The sequence below is a fragment of the Engystomops pustulosus genome, chromosome 1 (genome assembly GCF_040894005.1).
Source record: "Engystomops pustulosus chromosome 1, aEngPut4.maternal, whole genome shotgun sequence".
NCBI lineage: Eukaryota > Metazoa > Chordata > Amphibia > Anura > Leptodactylidae > Engystomops > Engystomops pustulosus.
In genome coordinates, this window is record NC_092411.1 from 210456351 (window position 1) to 210479265 (window position 22915).

General features: G+C 39.9%; 1 protein-coding gene across 46 annotated transcripts in view; it reads right to left on the reverse strand.

Moving 5' to 3' along the window:
- The window catches only part of ANK2 (ankyrin 2), a 336471-nt gene that overhangs the window by 60286 nt on the left and 253270 nt on the right, over positions 1-22915 (reverse strand). For 20 of the 46 annotated variants that reach the window (XM_072119238.1, XM_072119243.1, XM_072119237.1 and 17 more), the window contains 8 exons: positions 22195-22293; positions 19910-20008; positions 17218-17316; positions 11479-11577; positions 6736-6808; positions 5557-5698; positions 3224-3235; positions 1271-1373 (listed from right to left, as the gene is read on the reverse strand). In XM_072119238.1, the coding sequence (XP_071975339.1) occupies positions 1271-1373; positions 3224-3235; positions 5557-5698; positions 6736-6808; positions 11479-11577; positions 17218-17316; positions 19910-20008; positions 22195-22293 (726 nt within the window). The remainder of the gene's footprint in view (positions 1-1270; positions 1374-3223; positions 3236-5556; positions 5699-6735; positions 6809-11478; positions 11578-17217; positions 17317-19909; positions 20009-22194; positions 22294-22915) is intronic. The other 26 variants (XM_072119265.1, XM_072119246.1, XM_072119236.1 and 23 more) reach the window with 3 other exon arrangements.

A 22915-nucleotide genomic window follows, 5' to 3' on the forward strand; every position in this document is an offset into this window, starting at 1 on the left:
TATCTCTATTCTTGTCGCTGACTAAGGCTATATTCACACTGCGTTGCCTGCCCGTACCGTAGCGGGCAACGGCAGTGCATGGGGAGAGGAGGTGAGCGCAGCTCACCCCCGCCCCTCTCCATAGGAAGTAATGGCGCACGGCGCCGTAATACGGGTAAAGATAGGACAGGTCCTATCTTTTTCCCGGGTACGGAGCGTTACGGTGCCGCACGTACCCGGGAAGGTGCCATGCTCCCATAGCCGTCTATGGAGGACGTATATCGGCCGTATATACGTCCTCCATACGTTAGTGTGAATATAGCCTAAGTCACACACCACCTACCACAACGTATCACACAAAGCTGCCTGATCCACCATCATTCAATTTTCATGATTAGTCTCTCCATCAGGCAACCCTTCAGAAATGGGTGGGGCATTCTATTTAAGTTCTTGGGGTCTCTGGTGCCTGTGGTACCCCTGATATCAATGTGGGGGGTATGTACACACACTAATGTGCTTGTCTAGCTGACACAAATACAACTTGAATATGACCCCTGATGATAAATATTCAATCTAGAAACACATGGGGTCTTGAGATAGCAATGAATTGATGATGCATCTGGCAGTGATGCGTCATAGGAGGTAGTTGGTCAGCAACAAGAGTAGAGTTACCTGTACTTAGAGGAAAGGGTCTTCACATCAAAGTACAGGCAGTTCCCGGGTTACAGACAAGATAGGGTCCGGAGGTTTGTTCTTAAGTTGAATTTGTATGTAAGTCGAAAGTGTATATTTTATGATTGAAGTTCTAGACATTTTTTTTCTTTTGCCCCAGTGACAATTGGAGTTTCAAAATTTTAGCTGTAATTTGACCAAGGATTATCAATAAAGCTTCAATACAGGCACCTTACAGCTGATCATTGCAGTCTGGGACTATAGTAAAGCATTCAGAGAGCTTCACAGCAGGTAGAGGGGCCCGTCTGTAACTATGGGTTGTCTATAAGTCGGGTGTCCTTAAGTAGGGGACCGCCTGTAATCAGTAAGAAGCCTTCACTATTCTATATGGAATTGAAATATATGAATATGCGGCTCATTTGTAGCAATTAAAAGACAGCATCATTGAAGGGATTAAAATACCAAAGCTTGTCTATAAAGTCCAAAAAAAAGCTGTTAGGATTAGAATTTGCAAAATGTAAATTTGTTAAAAGCCATATCAGAACCCCCCTCCCCATTGTTGGTGGATTTCTGATATGACTGAAATTAAAATAACGAGAAGAAAAACTAAATCACCCACCTGGTCATGGGGTATGATGACAGAGTCGTCTATAATGGCGCTGCTCCTGGGGTAAGAGTGATGACTCACTGAGTGGGACCTGTCTGAACTGAAGGATCGCAGGCTGGTCGGTTGACACATACAAATCACCAGAAATGTGAGGGTGGAATGGAAAAGGTGAATGGGAAAATTAGCCATTAGCTCCTGGTGCAACTTCCAGGGGAAAATTTATTTTTTGCAAGACCAAATTTTGAATACAGAATTTTATATTCTTAAATATAATAAAACATATGCCAGTGAACCCTAACTATTTTAAGGCGTATCTCACACTTGCAGTACTCTTATTTATAATCTGTACAGTTGTCAGCAGTCCTTCATTTACCAGGACTGCCCTAATGTTTTGGTAACATTTCGGGAAAATTCAGCTTATTCCAGTCCAAAAAGGGATGTTGTCTAAACAAAGCCCAAAACTGGTAAGTTTTTTGTCCCCATATAGGAAATCTTTGCAGTTTTGACCATACAACACTGCAGACCGTGTTACCTACCAGTCCTACAGATCTGTGTGTAGTCATACCTTGGTGTATGTTGTATGTAGTGACAGGACAGCTCTACAGTTCATGCCAGGTCTCTGAACAGGTCTCACAGCCTGAAGAGCTTTCTGCTGTCTGCACTATGCTGCTCCACAGCCCCTCCCCTTCTAAGAGTAGAAACTGCATCATGATTTTGGTTGGGTATTTACAACAATCACTCATGGCAGGGGAGGGGCTGTGCAACGTTTCATTTCAAAGATCAGAAAGCTCTTCAGGCTAAAAGCCACTTGTAGGAACTGCCAACCTGGATTTAAACTTCACTTTCCATAATCTTGCTGCTATTTACTACACACTAAAGTATGATGACATAGATCTCCAGAGCCTATACCTAGCACTGTCTGCAGTTTATTATGGTCAAAACTAATAATGGATTCCCTTTAAATTGTAATGTATGTGGATGTCAAAATAAGGAATCATTTACACAATTTATAATTTGTGAGATTTAAAGGGTTTGTCTGGAATCAGAAAAAGGTTTATATATGGCTTGGGGGTGTATTAAAACGATAAACATCTCCCAAACACAACAGCAGCTTCTGACAGCCTCTGCTTGTATTGGAGGCCGGCAGTGATGTCATGCCGACAGAGCGAACACCGCTACAGCAGGAGATTCATTGATTGTTTTAACACAAACCACAACCATACATAAACTTTTTTATAATCCTGTACAACTTTTTCAAATGAATTTGCTTTGTACAAGCCTCTCAAAACTGAGTGTCATATTAAAGAAATCCCTTTAACATAAGTGTGATATTAGCCTTAATACAATTCTTGCAGATTTCCATTGTGGCTTTCTTTCTTTCTTTCTTTCTAATAGAAACACCATAAGTAAAACTAAAAAAAATAGTTTGGAAACAAAGAAAACCTTTTAATTAATACATAATTGAAGAAAATTGCATATCCCCTGGAAGATACTGTGGATTCACTGGGAGACTGTAGGACATTGACGCAAAGCGCAAACAGCCTTGTACATCAGCAGGATGACACTTAATATGAAAACAGGAAGCAGACACATAGATTGACGACAATAAACATTCCCTCCCCCTTAAATAGAGTATTAACTGGAATTGTATATAGGATGCAGAAAATACATAAATAGGATACATAAAATCAAAGATAGAGTAAGGACCCTTATGGCACTACATTAAGGGTCCATTAAATATAGATTTGTGATTAGGTCATGTAGGAAAACAACAGATATAAAATATTATAGGTCATTTACACTGTCTAAAAGCTTATTTTCAGCTAAAGCCAGGATTCACTGCAGGCCATTTAGCTTATGTTAATATACGGCACAAGGAGTGAAGCATTGATGGATGAGTATATGTGGTGGAGGGTTAGAACATAAAGACCATAGTGGTAATATACCATGCGATGTCATACCTACCTAGGCATGGTGCTGTTGGTAGCATCCACAAAAATGATAGGGAAGAAAAATAAATAAATGAAAGGGAAATAGTTATGAAGTTACAAGTGATCGTAGTATTAGTAAGAAATGAAAAGGCGTATAGAAAGGAGACATAACACTGTGTCGTTAGTCATGTACCATTATATATGGAAGTTAGGTTTATCCTGAGGTTAGTAATATCAGCTTTTACAGAGTGTATGTATTACTCTATATCTTCTTTTATGAACACAATAAAAAGTTCATAAATAAAATTACATTGCACATAATAATGGAGACTTCCTAAACCCAAAGCACATACTAATGAGTGATCTCAATTTACAGACAGGGGGACAATTACCCGTATTTTTCGGCCTATAAGGCGCACCAAAAATCCTTTAATTTTCTCAGAAATCAAAGGTGCGCCTTATAGGCCAGTGCGCCTTATATATGAACTTATACAGAAATGTACTACTACTAGAAGATGTACTGTACATTTACCAGTGTTCCCACACACCTTCCCACACAGTGTACAGGGTCCCTAGCTCCTGAAGTGCCCTGACACCACAACTAACATTGTGCCCATCCTGCCCTCCCCTAGCACGGAGAGACCGGAGCTGTCATAGGGACGACCACGAGGCAATCATCATCATCAGTAAACAATCCCCCATACCTGACAGCCCTGTAACAGGGGAAAGAGAAGGAGCCACAGGGAACCCCACAGGAATAACACCCTGGCTGAGGGGGGAAGGAGAAGGGGCAGAGGGAGACCGCTTAACCCCTGCTGCATCACCCTGCATTAACCCCCAGCAGCCATACCTCTGAGATCGGAGCTCTCTGACACGCTGAAGACAAGTTTCCCGGTAAGTGTAGCTGGCTTGAACTGCGCACAGGACCAGCCATCTGCTGGTCATTTTTAGGTACTGCATTTGATCCTGCGCCTTATATTCCAGTGCGCCTTATATATGAACCTAGATGTCTTAGCAGGCATTTATTAGAGGTGCGCCTTATAGGCCGAAAAATACGGTCTTGTCTTATTGTCTTATACAGGACAGCCTCATATTTTTTAAAGAGATCCCTTTGCCTCTACTTTATAATAAGATAAATAGTACAAGGTGTCTTCCCTGTATTAGTATTATACTTGCACAGAAAGTCTATTTACAACCTCAGTTAGCTAAAAATGTGATGTTATTTTTAGAAGCCATTAGAATCCATTGTGGAGATAATCATGGTTATCTTCTCCGAACTTGAAGTAGCAATTTTGCTAAACTGGAAGCTAATTGTAGGAAAGCACCAGGAATGCACCATGCTGGGAAAGCAGAGATGCGCTCATCAGCAGGCAAATGAGACTCTTGTACGTGTGTACGATCCATTTAGGGCTCAGCAGTTACATGGCTGTCATATTACATTGCTAACGTGAGACCACATTTACCTCCTTTTACATATGATTTAGAAGTGTAATATACCACATATGCTGAGCTGTCTGAAGTAACTACAGTACATATTGCTACTAACTCCAATACCTAAATCCAATAACACAAATTGCATAGAAACCAACCAGATTATAGCTTTAATTGTATCAATGCCGTTTGGAAAAATGAAATCACAAGTAAGGCTAATTTCACACTACCGTTCAAACCTCCTTTCCTTACCTCCGTTAAAAAAAGTAAAGAACGGATGTTTAACATATCAATAAAAAATCCCATTGATGTGTTTAGGCGTGTATCAATTATCCATGCATTTTCTTGACCGAAAAAATGATGGAGGCTGCAGTACTTTTGCTCCGTTTGAAAAAAACACAAGGATAACAGATACCTGCCTAAACTGACCATAACGGATGACATAAAATTTACATTGATGTCAATGGGATTTTTAACTGATACGTTAAACCTTCGTTAAAACCTCAGTTCTTTACCTTTTTTAAGGAGGTTTAAACGGTAGTGTGAAATTAGCCTAACCTCACTTGTTTCTATGAATAAATGTTATAAGGGTTCACAGCTCCGGTTGAATGGACCATTAGTTTTGCAAACTATAGTATAATTTTGTTCAATATTAAAAAAATCAGCATTTTATTCTACACGTATTTACACTGTTCCCTCTATACAAGTGTCCAGATAAATAGTAATCTCACAATATAAAATAAAACTTACCCTTCTAATCCTTTCTAGTGGGTTCTTGGTTAATGTCCCCAAAACAAACTATTCATTAATCCCCACATTTTTACCTCCAAAACTAGACATTATGGATCGACTGACCAGTCTTGGATTCTTCTGATGTTTCTAAAAAAATGTTTTTTTTTTCCAGCATAACATATCACCTTAGGTACATTGACATACCTGTCTGAGCGTCCACCTTCTAAGCTGTACCTCAGGTAGGTCATTCCATCCAGAAACTGGCTGCTTGGGAGGGAATCATCTCCTAGCTCCTTCAAATCTTCAGGTCGCAAGTACTCTCCTCCATCACCTGTCATTGTATCATCTACTTGTAAAATTCAGAATAGAAGCTTTAGACCAGCCGCATATCTCACAAAATGAAATATTATGAACACATATAATGATGTATAATTAAACTAACAAACTGCTCATTTCCCTACAGGAGAAACTAAGAAACATATCATTTTACACTTTTTACTGTACTTTCATGGTTATATATGATTACCTGAAGTTATAGGCCAAAAGTTTGAGGCTGCTCTACTTAGATAATAAGTTTGAGTACTACTCAGGAGTACTGTAGCAACGCCTTGTATGGATGCAAAACAAAACTATATTTTTCCATGTATGCACACATAGCTTCCACTATGTATGCCCTACAGAGTTGAAATATGTTTGCTATATTTGTATTTATGAATGTGAAAAAATACAAAAGTACACATTGATTAAGAAGTCTCATGCCCCCGCTTGGTTAAAAGATGTACTATACTGTTCTCTTTTTTACTGGAGAATATTAGAAAAAGAGTCAGCTTGAGTCAGCAAAACACTTAGTATAATACTGTATGAACCAATACAGTTTTACATCTGTCTTATAATATACACTTGACCACACAGTCATATTCAAGCCCCAGAACATGCATCAACAACACTCCATTAAAATCAAAGTTATTCTCCAATTGTAAAATAAACAATTGATCTCACTGCAAGCCACACTGAATGCACAGCATTCTCCATCAGTCCGCATACACCAATACCTTGTATACTTAGAAGTTCTTCATCAGACATGAGGTCACCGGCTAATAATTTAATGGCTGCATAAAGCACATTTTAGTTTGTAAGGGTAGATCTCCAGATATAAAGCTCTGCTGGCATGTAAGCTGCACTCTTTAGATGCATAGATATGTAAGACATACTGGAACATGTTTGAGTGTATAAAAATGACATATATGTAACAGTTGTATAAGTACATTAAAATCTGTAAAATAAAATGTGTTTGAACTTCTGCAAACATTGGCAAGTGCTTAATGTCAATGTGCTTGTCTCATTGTTATACCCCTTCACGGTACGGCTCAAAATGAATCTCACCTTCCTCATCGGACACATCAAGGACTTCAGTCATAGTCTCCGGCACATTCAGCTTGTGCTTCTCCGTCACAGTCTGCACACAAAAGACCAATATCAGTAAACTACAAGAAAATTCACATCTGTTTGTTAGCATTTTATTGTAAAGCATCCTGTAATAGGGTGAATCATCAAATCCAACATTACATACGATGGCTGGCAGGAAGCACATCCAGCTCTGCAGATCACAGCTTTGCTCTGTTCAGACAGTTTCCATAAGTCCACATGCTTATAGCAAAATATAAAATTATAGTTACATTGCCTTAATGTAGGCAATCAAATATCAATTTTTAGCTCTTCCATATTTAAATTACAAAGCCCCAATGGAATAGTTTCTTATTGCAGTCTTATATATAACCGCTTACTGAAGTTTACCAGTATTGTGTTAATTCTTTCCCAGATTGAAAAACAATGAATATATGGACACAATTAAAAAAAAAAAAACATTAGCAAGTTACTAGGGTCTTTTTGGTATATCTTGGGCGTATCCAAAGTGTTCCCACATGTCAATATACACTCACCGGCCACTTTATTAGGTACACCATGCTAGTAACGGGTTGGACGCCCTTTTGCCTTCAGAACTGCCTCAATTCTTCGTGGCATAGATTCAACAAGGTGCTGGAAGCATTCCTCAGAGATTTTGGTCCATATTGACATGATGGCATCACACAGTTGCCGCAGATTTGTCGGCTGCACATCCATGATGCGAATCTCCCGTTCCACCACATCCCAAAGATGCTCTATTGGATTGAGATCTGGTGACTGTGGAGGCCATCTGAGTACAGTGAACTCATTGTCATGTTCAAGAAACCAGTCTGAGATGATTCCAGCTTTATGACATGGCGCATTATCCTGCTGAAAGTAGCCATCAGATGTTGGGTACATTGTGGTCATAAAGGGATGGACATGGTCAGCAACAATACTCAGGTAGGCTGTGGCGTTGCAACGATGCTCAATTGGTACCAAGGGGCCCAAAGAGTGCCAAGAAAATATTCCCCACACCATGACACCACCACCAGCAGCCTGAACCGTTGATACAAGGCAGGATGGATCCATGCTTTCATGTTGCTGACGCCAAATTCTGACCCTACCATCCGAAAGTCGCAGCAGAAATCGAGACTCATCAGACCAGGCAACATTTTTCCAATCTTCTACTGTCCAATTTCGATGAGCTTGTGCAAATTGTAGACTCAGTTTCCAGCTGAAAGGAGTGGCACCCGATGTGGTTTTCTGCTGCTGTAGCCCATCTGCCTCAAAGTTCAACGTACTGTGCGTTCAGATATGCTCTTCTGCCTACCTTGGTTGTAACGGGTGGCGATTTGAGTCACTGTTGCCTTTCTATCAGCTCGAACCAGTTTGCCCATTCTCCTTTGACCTCTGGCATCAACAAGGCATTTCCGCCCACAGAACTGCCGCTCACTGGATGTTTTTTCTTTTTCGGACCATTCTCTGTAAACCCCAGAGATGGTTGTGCGGGAAAATCCCAGTAGATCAGCAGTTTCTGAAATACTCAGACCAGCCCTTCTGGCACCAACAACCATGCCACGTTCAAAGGCACTCAAATCACCTTTCTTCCCCATACTGATGCTCGGTTTGAACTGCAGGAGATTGTCTTGACCATGTATGTCTACATGCCTAAATGCACTGAGTTGCCGCCATGTGATTGGTTGATTAGAAATTAAGTGTTAACGAGCAGTTGGATAGGTGTACCTAATAAAGTGGCCGGTGAGTGTAGACTAAAGGCACAACAGAGATGAGAACATGGCTTCTTTGTGCTAAACTTTTGAATGGTGAAAACTTATGGCTATAGATGAACAGTAATGTCAAGTGGTCACAGAGCTTAAACTATTATGTTCATGTTATTTTTAATCCAGAATAAGACCCCTATAGGGTATATGCTTATTGTCTTCAGGGGAAGACATGTTGGGTTCATGTTCATGTATTCTTTCATACAGGCAAATATTTATTTACATACATGTTAAGTTTTGCGAAAGTTGCAGTGGATGCCTCAGGCAGTTCATGTGTTAAAATGTGTTTTTGTTTTTTTTTTAAACAAATCTATGACAGATTTTCATAGACAAAGATAGCACAGATATAACAGCAGGCGGGTGGGCAGTACTGAAATTGGTATAGAGGAGGGGGAGGTGGGGATTCATACATATAAAACTGATTAGACAAGAACCTCATTTATGGCTTGCATGAAGGTTAAGCCTGCCTGGAGAGAGTGCACAAGTGTTACAAACTTGGGAAAAGTAAGTTTGGCACTCAACCCAAGTCGCTTATGTAAAGAAGAAAGCCTAAGATTTTGACAGCCATATAATTATGCATCTTCTGTGCCAAGGCTTCCTTTGCAAGCATTGTGAAAAGTGGCAATCTGCCTATTATTTTAAATTACATTACACATCTATTAGAATGTTATTTAAAAAAAATCATATAGAATTCATAAAGTATATAGCCAGCAAAGGAACACAATACAATATAAATATATTACACAACATGAGATAAAGCGCTGGGCGGAGGCTGTTAAAAGCCAGGAACAGATGGGTCGGAATGTTGTTCTGAATGTGGCCTAAAAACATTGTGACCGCAACAAACAACAGCCATAAATTAACGGTTTCAACGGCATTGCGGTTGAATTCAACATTTGCAATGCAAAGACTGAATTCCACAACCTAAAGCTGTGTTCGCACAACAGCCTTGAGCTTCGAAACACATTTCAAGCGTTCCTCCCTGAACACACATGCGTTTTGACCTAAATGCTTGCTAAGAAGCAACACCTGTTTTGTCAGACCATGTGTTGTTACTTACTGGGGCTCATTTACTAAGGGTCCGTCAGACGCATTTTCGTCGGGTTTCCCGACGATTTCCGTTTTGCGCCAAATTTCCCTGGGGATTTCTGCGCACCCAATCGGATTTTGGCGCATCGGCACCAGCTTGCACGTGGCAGAAATCAGGGGGCGTGCCATCGGACAACCCGACGGATTCGGACAAACCGCGGAATGTAAAAAAGGAATTGTGTCGCAAGATCAAGCACTCACATGCGCCAGGAAGAAGAAGGTGAACTACAGTGGACCTCAGCGCAGAAGTGACGAATGCAGGAACACGGGCGCACGAGCTTAGCGAATTGCGGCAGACCCGAATCCTCAACGGACAACGCACTGCATGATTGCGACAGGACCGGGTAAGTAAATCTACGCCACTGAATGCAAGCATTTTGGTCCAAATGCATATGTATTCACAGAACAGTCATTCCTGATATACTTGGCATGCAAACGCAATCCAAGCGCAACACTGAACAGGGCCTGAATGGGGAACAATAAATAACATGTGTTTAATTAGTTAACTGAGTTTCGACTACAGGTTGTTATTGTTTCTTGTGGAGGTACAGCCTATTCTGCTTTGGCTAACCCACAGCTAACTCGCCCTGTACATACAGCATATGTTACTATAGTCTTTGTGACAACTCCGGAGAAGACGCAATAGTACTGGTAGGAGAATACTACAGTACAAGACAAAATTTATATCCCATCATTGAGTATGAATACACAAGATTTGGCGAGTATAACCAACAAATCTAGATATAAAGGGGGGATCCATATGACCCATTTTTATAATACAATGGGAGCACTTATATTGGAACTTGGTGTTGTTTTCAGTGATTTGAACTGTTATATTGTATTATGGTGCACGGCCTTAATGTATTTGGTGCACCACAAGAAGAACAAATGAGCATCAGATATTTTAACCCATACTCATTAAGGGGTTCAGAAGTTTCTTTTAGACTTTAGTCTAAATTTGTACCAAAAAAAGGGTTGGGAGACCAGAAGTGCAGGAAAATTCTCAGGATTGAAGAGGTGGACCCAGATTGAGCAACAAAAAAAGGCATAAGTGTCAAAAAAGAAGCTAAATTGTGGCACCGACATATAATATATGGTGCACAAGGCAATAACAAAGACCACCAAAAAACTGACACAAGCCCAATCATAAATGTCCCCCATAGTGTTTGTATATATCAATTGCCAGGTGTGTTAGAGGAAGAAAGAAAGAACTCTTCATTTCTTCTAACTATTGCTAGTAAAGGGGATTCCTGAGCTGGTTATATACCCAAGAAGGGTATAGAAAGGACTCTAGGACTATAGTATGTGTCTACAGTGGATAAGATGTACCTTGCCACTCTCCATGGTGCACAATTTCTCCACAATAAAGAAACGTCATGAACAGAGATGTATTTGCAAGTAAAATGATGAATTCATGAACTAATTCTGACACAAAGGCATGAATCACATTGTATAGTACTCACACACTGTAATTATCAGAGTCTTTGTAGTGTATTGTTTCTGTCACATCTGATGTTATCAGGCTGGAAACATTTAACCCATTTTGAAGCAATGTATAAAGTGAATTGTGCAGTTCTTAAAGACATATAAAACCATTAAATTGAAATATTCATAATCCTCTAAATTTAGTAAACTTTATGTCTATAATATGTGGTGTGTAGAGGGTGGGGAGCGAGTTCTCTATGTGTAAAGCTGAAGTTGTTAAACATATCAAGTATTTTTTACATCTTTCACTACTCATGATTGTTTTCCCATATAGAATACAGCAATTTCAGACACCTATATGAACACTTCTGGAACACAGCAGGTCCCAATGTCATGACTGTTGTCCTAGCACATGCATTACTGACAAGCTGGAGGCAATACTCACAGTGGTTGTAGTGATAACTTCTTCTGTGACAACCTTCAGTGTGTCCACAACAGATATATATCCCAATCGCCTGGCAATCGCGAGGGCAGTGTTGCCATTCTGCAGGGGAAGATGAAATGGTGGAGACAGAGATGAATTGTGAGCCAATGAGATCACACACAGTACAGTGAGTGAGCCAGCCTTTCCATCCAAAACAAGGAAAAAGCGCTACAGTAATGTGTAGTTGACTTCAGAAGTCTTTCTGTGCAGCTTCAATCCCCATAGCAACACAACACACTGACATCTGCCAGCTTCTCCGCAGAAAAATCTTCTGTCTGCTTTAAGGATGTGAGACATCGGATGAAATTTGCCTTAAATTCCAGCTACTTAAGATGCCGTCAGATGCAGGATTAGTGTAGAGATAACTTACAAGGGGTAATGACACTGCTTGTGTATCTATATTTAACAAGTGAGGGGTATTTGTGCTGCAGTGTCCACCCTACAGGACTGAATAACCCTAAAAACACTTATCAGAACTCTGGGCTTCCTTAAGAAAAATACCACCACATAAACACATCTGACAGTCATTTAGGAGAAGTCATTTCCATAGAGGAAATTTTTAGTCGGCTATCTAAATAAAGGAAACTATAGGTCAGTAAAATATCTCTGAGGAAAACCTTTCCATTGGGCTCAATAAAGCACATAATATTAGATGTTATGGCTGCACAATGCATTAGTAATTGTAACTGCAAGTTCAATTCTCAGGGCTAAAACCATGGTCGGTCTGTGAATCCCATTGTATGTGTGGCCACATTTCACATACCGACTACAAGGCTGAGGATTATAGTATATTATATACTATAATAATATTATATAATATTATAGTATTATTTAGCACCTCCATCCCAGCAAAGCAGTAGTACCAGACTGTAATCATTTGGTCCTTATTACAGTGGGGTAAAAAAGTATTTTGACAATTGTTCAAGTTCTCCCACTTAAAAAAAAAAATGAGAGAGGCCTGTAATTGACACCATAGTTACACCTTAAAGATGAAAGACAACATGTGAAAACATATCCAGAAAATCACATTAATTTATTAGCAAATTATGGTGGAAAATAAATCTTTGGTTAATAACAAATGTTGATCTCAACACTTTGTTATATATATTTGTTGGCAATGACAGAGGTCAAATCTTTTGTCAATTCTATAAATTCCCTCTGTGTTTACTCATTGAAAGTCTTATGTCTACTATTTTAATAAAGTTTATTTGAAAATAAAAAAAACGCAAAACAACGTTTTCTGTAAGTCTGCACAAGGTTGACGCACACTGTTGCTGCTATGTTAGCCCATTCCTCTTTGAAGATCTCCTCTAGAGCAGTGATGTTTTGGGGCTGTCGCTGGGCAACACTGACTTTCAACTCTCTCCAAAGGTTTTCTATGGGGTTGAGATCTAGATACTGGCTAGGCCAGTGATGGCGAACCTTTTAGAGCCGGAGTGCCCAAACTTCAACCAAAAGCCACTTATTTATAGCAAAGTGCCAGCGCAGCAGTTTAAGCAGTAATTTTTTCTGCTTGTTCTTTGACAACTTTCAATCGTTCAGCCTGCTAAAGACACCAATGCAGTTGAAAGGAGGAGGGCAAACTCACCTATCATTGTAGGAAGATTCTGTAGGAAGATTCTTTGAGTCCTGTCTGGTGAACTTCATGCTGGGGTGATGGCCTGGGTGCCCACAGAAAGGGCTCCGAGTGCCACCTCTGGCACCAGTGCCATAGGTTCGCCATCACTGGGCTAGGCCATTCGAGGACCTTGATATGCTTCTTACAAAGCCACTCCTTTGTTGCCCTGGCGGTGTGCTTGGGATTATTGTCATGCTGAATGACCCAACCACGTTTCATCTTCCATGACCTTGCTGATGGAAAGAGGTTTGCACTCAAAATCAAATACATGGCCCCATTAACTGTTTCATGTACACGGAGCAGTCAACCTGGTTCCATTGCGGAAAAATAGCCCAAAAGCATAATGTTGCCACCCCCATGCTTTACAGTTGGTATGGTGCTCTTTGAATGCAACGCAGCATTTACTGTGCCTCAAACACCATGAGTCGTATTTCTACCAAACAGTTCTACTTTGGTTTCATCTGAACATTTGGCATTTGCCCAATACTGTTCTGGAACATCCAAATACTCTCTATCAAGCTTCATAAAGGCCCATCAATGTACGGGCTTAAGCAGGGGGACATGTCTGGCACTGTGGGATCTGAGTCCCTGGCAGCATAGTGTGTTACTGATGGTAGCCTTTGATATGTTGGTCCCATCTTTCTCCAGGTCATTCATTAAGTCCCCCTGTGTGTTTCTGGGATTTTTGCTCACCATTCTTGTGATCATTTTGACCTCACAGGGTGAGATCTTGCGTGGAGCCCCTGATCAAGGGAGATTATCTGTGCTCATCCCCTTGACAAAGCTAAAGTGCGAAACGCGCATTGGGGTTGCCGGAAACGTGTGAAACAAACATAGGTAAGACACCATCAAATCCAAGTGCTAGATGAATAATCTCTTTTGCATTACGTGTTATAACTTTTATAATCATTGAAATAAATGGAAAGAAAGCAGATATGTATATATATGAGCAAAATCTTTATTAAACAAAAGGCAGAAGTTAAAAACACTTTAAAAACCCGGAATGGGTATACAATCAGAGAACTCCCCAAGTGGTTATAGTATGATAACTCAAAGTAAAGATCAAAAGGTGAGCTGGGCAGGCAGGTAAGTATATAGTATAAGTACAGTGGAACTGCAAGTAATAGCACACCACAGCCCCACACACATACAAAAATACAATGAAATTACATTACCGTTAATGAGAACCTGGGGAGGAAGAAAGACCCCAAGCGTATCGCCTGTCTAGCACGCTTCGTCAGGGGATGACGATACATTCCCTGATGAAGCGTGCTAGACAGGCGATACGCTTGTATCCTGCTAGACGTATTTTTGTATGTGTGTGGGGCTGTGGTGTGCTATTACTTGCAGTTCCACTGTACTTATACTATATACTTACCTGCCTGCCCAGCTCACCTTTTGATCTTTACTTTGAGTTATCATACTATAACCACTTGGGGAGTTCTCTGATTGTATACCCATTCCGGGTTTTTAAAGTGTTTTTAACTTGTGCCTTTTGTTTAATAAAGATTTTGCTCATATACACATCTGCTTTTCTTTCATATATTAGACTAGATGTGTCTACTCTTTCCAGTGTTTACCCCACTTTTTGTCTGCTAACTTTTATAATCATGCTGCATTTGTAGTGATGGAAGGAGTAAACAAAATTTTTAATTGATAAGAGGTCTATTAGATTTTAATTGTGTAATAGAAGTTGGTATCACACTAGTGATTACAGTGGCTTTGGGTATTTTTACTATATGCATATGGTTATTATCACTTTGCTCTACATTTGCTTGTTTGGAAATCCATTTGCTTGATTTTATGTAATTTGATACCTTTTATAGGAATTTAATAAAATGTATTGTACTAAATATGTGATTTATTACTCCTTTTTTGTGTAAAGATAATTGTGTTAGTTCAAATGAAATGGCGGCTCTTGAAGTGGAATGCCCTAGCCCAAGATATGGAGCATTGGGATGAATTTCCTATTAATTTTCTAATTATTGCTCCCACAGTTGATTTCTTAACACAAAGCTGCTTGCAGTTTCAGTCTCCCCAGCCTGGTGCAGGTCTACAATTTTGTTTCTTTTGTCCTTCAACAGCTCTTTGGTCTTCACCATAGTGAAGTTTGGAGTGTGACTGTTTGAGGTTGTGGACAGGTGTCTTTTATATTGATAAGAAGTTCAAACAGGAGCCAGCTATTACTACAGGTAATGAATGGAGGACAGAGTGCCAGAGGACAAAGAAGAGGTTACGGGTCTGTGAGAGCCAGAAGTCTTGCTTGTTCATAGGTGACCAAATACTTATTTTCCACCATAATTTACAAATTCATTCTTTAAAAATCAGACTTGTTTTTCTCTCATAGTTGAGGTCTCCCTATGATGTCAATTACAGGCCTCTCATCTTTTTAAGTGGGAAAACTTGCACAACTGGTGGCTGACTAAATACTTTTTTTCCCAACTGTACATCATATATCAGTATAAATCACGGAGTTCTGTCCTCGAAATTGTGGAAGTTATGTGAAATCCGGCAAGCACATTGTTTGTGACCACAGGACAGTGTTGGTAGGTTCATTATTTATTTTATTGGCTCCTACTGTAGTTAGGTAAATTGGTAAGCCATATTAGTTTCAGCAGTGGCCTTGTCTGACTTCTGTGGAATAAAAGGGATTCAGATTTTTAAAGGTATTTTGACAGAAAAGTCTTTGGCTCTCGGTGAGCAAGTCAGGCGACCAAACGTGGCCACTCATCTGCCTATGGAAAGAGGAGGGATGAGAAGCGCTCACCCATTCCACCTCCTTTACCTGGCCCTGTACACACCTGGTATCTGGTCCTGGAGAGCAGACAGCCGTCTAAATGTACCCTAACTGTAGAATTACCACTGGGTAAATTCTGAAGACATTCAGTAAATTCGATGACAGTATACAATAACAGTAAGGAAATACGAAGAAAACAATGGGGAACTGATAAAGATTATATTGGGAAATTGAATAACTTTGCAGATGCATGGGTGGGCAGTTAGGCATATCCATAAAGAAAGTGTTTTCTGAGGATTTTCCAATGTAAAAAGTCATACTGTATTTGCTGGAAATTGACATCATTATAAAATGAATGACACATCTTTTGTTTGGTTTTAATACGTCAAACAAAACAGAAGTTTTCCCCCTGCTATGGCATTTACCATACGAGATGAATATTTGAATATTAAAAGTGTACAGATAGTTTAAGATGCAGTATTAACTTTTTATTTCTGTATTGGAAAATTTTGGGAAAGGGGGTTCATTCAAATTGAATATTTAAGATTATTTGACAATTCATTTATAAAGACATCACTTATTTACCTTCTAAAATTCAATTACACTAAAGGTACATTCACACGCGGTATGCCCGCCATGCGGGCATACTGTCGTGTGCCGGAGGTGAGGAGGAGGTGACCCCTCCTCCCTCCATAGAGAATAGTGGCACACGACCGCACATCCACCGAAAGATAGAGCATGCTCTATCTTTTTGCGGTGTGCGGCCCGGATCGGCCCACCATGCCACTACTGCCGTCTATGGGGACATACATGCGGCTGCAAATTTGCGGCAGCATGTACGGCCCCACAGACGGCAGTGTGAATGAGCCCTAAGTAAAATACACAAATAACAAATACATGTATCAAACTTTTGGTTTGCCTTTTTCTTTGAGACTTTTCATGGTTCTTGTGCTCATTTGTGACTTTTTTTGCACCTAAAACTGTCTCCCTTCAAAGTTCGCTATTCTCTAGTTTTCAGCAGAGTTCCCTGAGTTATCACCTAAATCCAGAGGTGAAAATTGCGACTTTTTCAAGTTACCAATTTTTCAGCAAATCTACGGCTGCCCCTAACCTGGCGTAGAAATAAGCTGGGGAACTGTTTACGACTTTTGGAGACTTATTGCAAGTTTTCTTTTAATAAGTTGCAAATTCACTACAGACCGGACGCCACAAGTACCAATAAGAAAAAGCGTCTAAGATACATCTGACCAGCAGGAAAGCCAAGAAAAGTTTCAAAAAACAGACAGAAAAAGCCAGACTTATCATACATCTGCCCCTTGGTATATTAAGAAAAAGAAGAACTCACTGCAGTAGTCGCATTGGGTTTTGCACCATTTTGCAGAAGAACGTTGATGATGTGTGTGTGGCCTTGTTGGGCAGCTTGATGTAACGGTGTGTAACCATTCTGTTATACAAGAAAGAGAAAAAAAATCAATAGTTCAATCTAAAATGGTAAACATGTCGTTAAAAAATGATATGTTTAATACTGGTAAGTCATTGTAAAAGTTAACAAAGAATGTTAATGGAGTTGCTTCAAGACCTCATCTCTTCTTAAGAAATTAACAACTTGGGATGACATTTCCCTTTGTTGAAGGGACATCTATGTGTTTGTTTGAGTCACAAAGGGGAATTTATTAAGGCTGGGTCATTTTGCTCTAGCCTTAAAATTCCCCTCTGTCTCACAATGCACTGGATATAATAACCTGTTCATCTATATACTAACCTGTTGCATCTGTTGCACCACTGGGACCAACCAGTCATGAAATATACTTGCTAAAATATACTTCTGACATAATCTTAAAATATTTATCATTCAACATCAGGCTCATTGACAAATCTGTACAAGATTATTCTGTCCAACTTTTAAACAGTATGAATAGATCTGCCCCATAGTAAATCTGCCCCTCAATATTATTAAAAAAACATTTTTTGAAAGTATCTATAAAAATGGAAAATCTTGTTGTGATTCATTCATTCTTCCCCATATCTGACTAAATGGTCAGATCACAGCAGTGCTGATGACACAACCTGGATGCACAGAATAATTTATAGGAAATCGCTCTTTCCTATAATTTCCACCCATTTTCCTCTGTAGTGAGTAGTGTATCTGAAAGGAGTTCTGAAATACAAACAGATAAATATAGAAAAGGAGAAAGCTTAACTCCTTACATACCCAGATAATATTTTGCTTGATTATTTGGCTCTGCAAAAACTTTAACAACTTCTCCTTATCTAATTGCACATCGAGAGAACACAGGCACGGTGATACGAGGGCGGTTCAATAAGTACCCATGTTATAAATGAAGACACCATTTTTTCCCAAATTTTTTTTTTTTTTTTCAATATAGTTTCCTTTTAGAAAGATACATTTCTCCCAACATGCCTATCATTTTTTTAACCCCCCCCAAAAAATAGGATTTGTCGAACTCTCCAAAAATACACCTCTGTCTTGGCAATGACTTCCTTGAGCTAATTTTTTTCCCCGCAAGCCATTTCTTCATGTTAGGGAACAGTCAGGGAGCCAGATCGGGTGAATATGTGAGCAACAATTCATAACACAATTCACACAGTTTGGCTGCGACAACTCCAGATGAATGTGCTGGTGCGTTATCATGGTGAAACAGCACCTTTTTTTTTTACGTCAAATGCAGCCATGTCTCCTTCAATGTTTTGTCGAAGCGGTCCAATAACTCACTGTAGTATTGTCCAGTGATCGTTCCTCCTTTTTTAAAAAATCCATGAAGAGGACGCCGTTCGTATTCCAAAAAAGCATCGCCATGACCTTTCCGGCCAATTGGACTGCCTGCGCCTTCTTTGGAGCAGCTTCACTGGGAGAAATCCAGTGTTTTGATTGTTGCTTAGTTTCTGGTGTGTAATGATGAATCCAGGTTTCATCAATGGTGACACCTCCATGCAAAAACGCCTTCGGATCTTGCTTAAATTGCTCCAAACACTACTTCAAAGTTAACAGCCACATCCACTTGTTGTCCACAGTGAGCAATTGCGGCACCGATCGCCAACTTATCATGTAAAATATTAATTGCCGTTCCGGTGGGACACCGGACATGGCCTCTGTTACTTCCTGCACTTTCGTTTGTCAATCATCGAGTATCTGTCTGTATATGTCTGTCAGGCGTCCTGGTCACTCATCATCAAAAACGGATGTTCGCCCCCGTTTAAATTTGTTGAACCAATATCTAACTGTGGTCATAGATGGCAAAGTGTCCCCATAAACAGCATCCAACTTTGCTTTTATCTCCTTGTAATTTTTCCCATCCAAAAACAAAAAGTGAATTACCGAACGATACTGCTCTTTTTCCATCTTAGCGGAAATCACGAAACACGTCTTACTCAAATGGCTGCCAAATCCAAACTAACCTATCAATCAGTCTGCAATTTGTTTTGCCATCGTTTGATAGATGGCAGCACACGATGATAACAACTACTTCCCTCAGGAACGCCCTCTGTCGTTGAACCTCCCTCGTAAATGCAGGAAGAAAGAGAGCAAAAAAAAAAACAGAACAAATACATTTCTTTCTATAATAAAGCATATTACTTACCACTATTTAAATTTATCATTTGCACTGTTGAATTGTAAAGTTGGTTTAAAAGATTAGTTTAAGAAGTTACCAGGAGTCACTACTAAGATAATTTGAAAGTGACCCCAAATAGAATTTAGGTTACAAGGACAACCATTTATTATCAAAACCTTAGTTCTCTAAATTTCTCTTGCATACTGGAGCCTATATATAATACTCTAACATGTGTTCTTTTGCTATGGCTCATTCTTTTATTCTAAGTTATACAAACCTCCCAGATTTATAAAATGTCCATTGTTAATTGACTTATCATTTCTGAATTATATTGTGCTGTATTTCTGCTGAAGACTGTGATGCCTCACACACTAATGTAAAACACATGTATGAGCCACCAATACTCAAACTCTTTGCTATCCATTTTAGAAACTGTTGGAAATAGGGAAAATGATCTAATCTTACCTTTGTTTTAGCAGTGACACCAGCTCCATGTGACAGTAGAAAGTTCACCATCTTTATGTTTCCATAGTGACAGGCTACGATTAGTGGTGTGTAACCCAGCTGGAAAAAAGATATTAATGTACTGAGAACCAGAACCACCACTCCTAGCTTTTTACATGCAGATAATGAAAGGAAATATAAGCAAGAAGATAACTAATAAATGTCTATTATGCTCTTCTGTTAAAAAAGGAGAAGAATGAAAACAATAAGGTTTTTACTGATTTCAATAGATTTTTTAATAACTACCTTCATCACCTGCTTGTTGCCGATCGTGTTTCAGTAGAAACCATCTGTGATTGGGCCAAGCCCTTCCCCACATATTCAGAATTGCGTTTCAAAATGCAATCTAGACTCTGTGTGTGAATGCAACCTTAATCTACATGCAGCAGATTAACCCCTGCTACTCCTTAAAATTAAAAAACAAACTGTCAAACAATGCACACATTGACCCACATTGGCCCAATTCATGAAGACCGTACCTAGTGCACACTGCTCATGATGTTCTAAAACAGTACACCCGTTTTTTTGCACTCAGTTTGCACTCAGTTTAACAGGTGTGTGCCACAATGCAGCTGCGCCACCAGCCACATACAAGCGCAAACACAAATACGTGTGCAACCGCTCTGTACATGTATTTATGTGCAGTCTGTGCCGGTATTCTGCTATATAAATGTGGCCCATTAACTTACTTGGGAAGGGGGCTTACACTAAAGGGTTAACATTTAGCTGCCAGCCTATGCATGCTAAGGCAATGCAGGCATGTAAGGAGGAGGTCAGGGGTCAGGGCAAGGAGCACAGGGAGAAGGGGGGTTGTAAAGCGTGGGACATGCTGACACAATGGGGGCAGGATACAAACTCCTGTCCTCTGCAGAGTGCAGTCGATCCCACAATACACAACTGGCACCGCAGCTCAGACAGAGGAAGTGGGGAGAACAGTCCTGCATATTTATCCGCCTGGGACTTTTTTTTTCAGAAATAAAACTCACTTTACAAGCTCCATAATAGTGAATTCTGTCTCTTCTTAGTGATCTGGCTCATTAGGCTCCGCACACTAAGAAGAGCCGACTCTTCTGGTTCCTGAACGGCTCCCTATTACATGTATAATAGGGAGACGCAGTACAGCCAGTCACCCCATTCTACACCACTTTTAACCCGATTTAACTCGAGTTAAAGGGGCATGGTGAGCCAGTTAGGGGCGGAGTTAAGTGAACCATCAGCTTACTGAGGGGAGCCAGCTCCCGTCGTTCACGAAAAAGAGCCAGTTCTTAGAGCCGGCTCGTTCGCAAATGACACATCACTACGTCATAGATGCTTGTAGAGGAATTAATGCGATTTAATACCTATCAAATTGACTGTTAATTTTCCTTTAATTTACTATTATGGATCAAGGGAGACACAAGTATGTGACAGTGATAAGCACAGGAACATTTGTATTAAATTATTCCAAATAAAAACGTATAATATATTTTGCCTGACCTATTATGTAACATATGTAACATGGTTGTGATTCTTTTACACTAGATTATGAAATGTATGGAGCAAGCATTGAAAAATCTCATAATCTCATAAACACCGCATTACATTTTTACTTTATATATATATAACACGTTGAATGTAAAAATAAATGTAAAAATAATATAACCAGTTGCCTCTCAATAAGAATTCGGAGTATGGACAAAAATGCTCCTATTTTTTTTAAGGAGTGCCTCATAAATTTTTCTCTTATAAGAAGAAGAAATGACAATAGTGGGATTAAACCTCTGAAATTACTAGACTACATATCACATCCACATTTCTCATCTAGGTACTTGTCACTGGGGCAGATTTACTTACCCGGTCCATTCGCGATCCAGCAGCACGTTCTGTGCGGTGGATTCGGGTCTTCCGGCGATTCACTAAGGCAGTTTCTACGACGTCCACCAGGTGGCACTGCTGCACTGAAGTTCCCCGAGGTCCGCCGGAATGCACCATCCTATACCTGGTGAAGGTAAGCGCGTGTCCCGCGGCACTTTTCTTTTTTTTTTAAATGCGGCGCGTGCATGCCGACGCCAATGCGCCACAATCCGATCAAGTGCGCCAAAAACCCGGGGCAAAACAGAGAAAATCGGCGCAAATCGGAAATATTCGGGTAACACGTCGGGAAAACGCGAATCGGGCCCTTAGTAAGTGACCCCCTCTGACTTTTCCAAACCCTACATTTCCAGAAAAGCATCCTATAAATGTCCAACAAATAGCTTAGTAGTTACCTTGGTTTGCGCATCTAAATTGGCCCCATGCTTTGCTAGAATTTCAGCAACATTAACTTTGTCCTCTTGGGCCGCAAGGTGTAATGGAGTCAGTCCATTCTGTATAGAAAATAAAAAGAATACATATTGATAAGAACATATTATATTGTGCAGTACTTTTTTATCTTCGCCTTTACATGGCTGTATGTGTGTGTTTAGAGACATTGGGGAGATTCTAGATTATATTCTATGTACTTAGCAAGATCATTGCAAATTACACAACCTACAGCTGAAAGTTGCAAGGGTATGACACAAGCCTACTATGTAGATGATTATAAGATTTTTTTTTTAGTTTAACCATTAAAAAAAACACACTAAAAAACATATGACATTTAATAAAATGTATTTGCTGTATCTTTATTTCACAATATACTCTACAATATTATATTAAGGGTGGGTATCCAAGTGTATAACAGTATGAGACCTCTTGCTCATGAGCGAGTACAGACAGTAAAGATCGCTCCGTCTCCTGACCCGAACCTGTCATTACTGGAATGAACCCAGAATGCCAGTTCATTCAAGTGATCAGAGGTTCGTGTTGGGAGGTCCCTTCAGCACACAGAGCAATTTTTACTGACTGTACTCCCTCATGAGCAAGAGGTCCAAGTCTCAGGTAGTCCTGAATTCACTTCTGGTCTCATGACAGGTTCAGGCTGCTGATTTGGACCTGTTCCATGCTTAA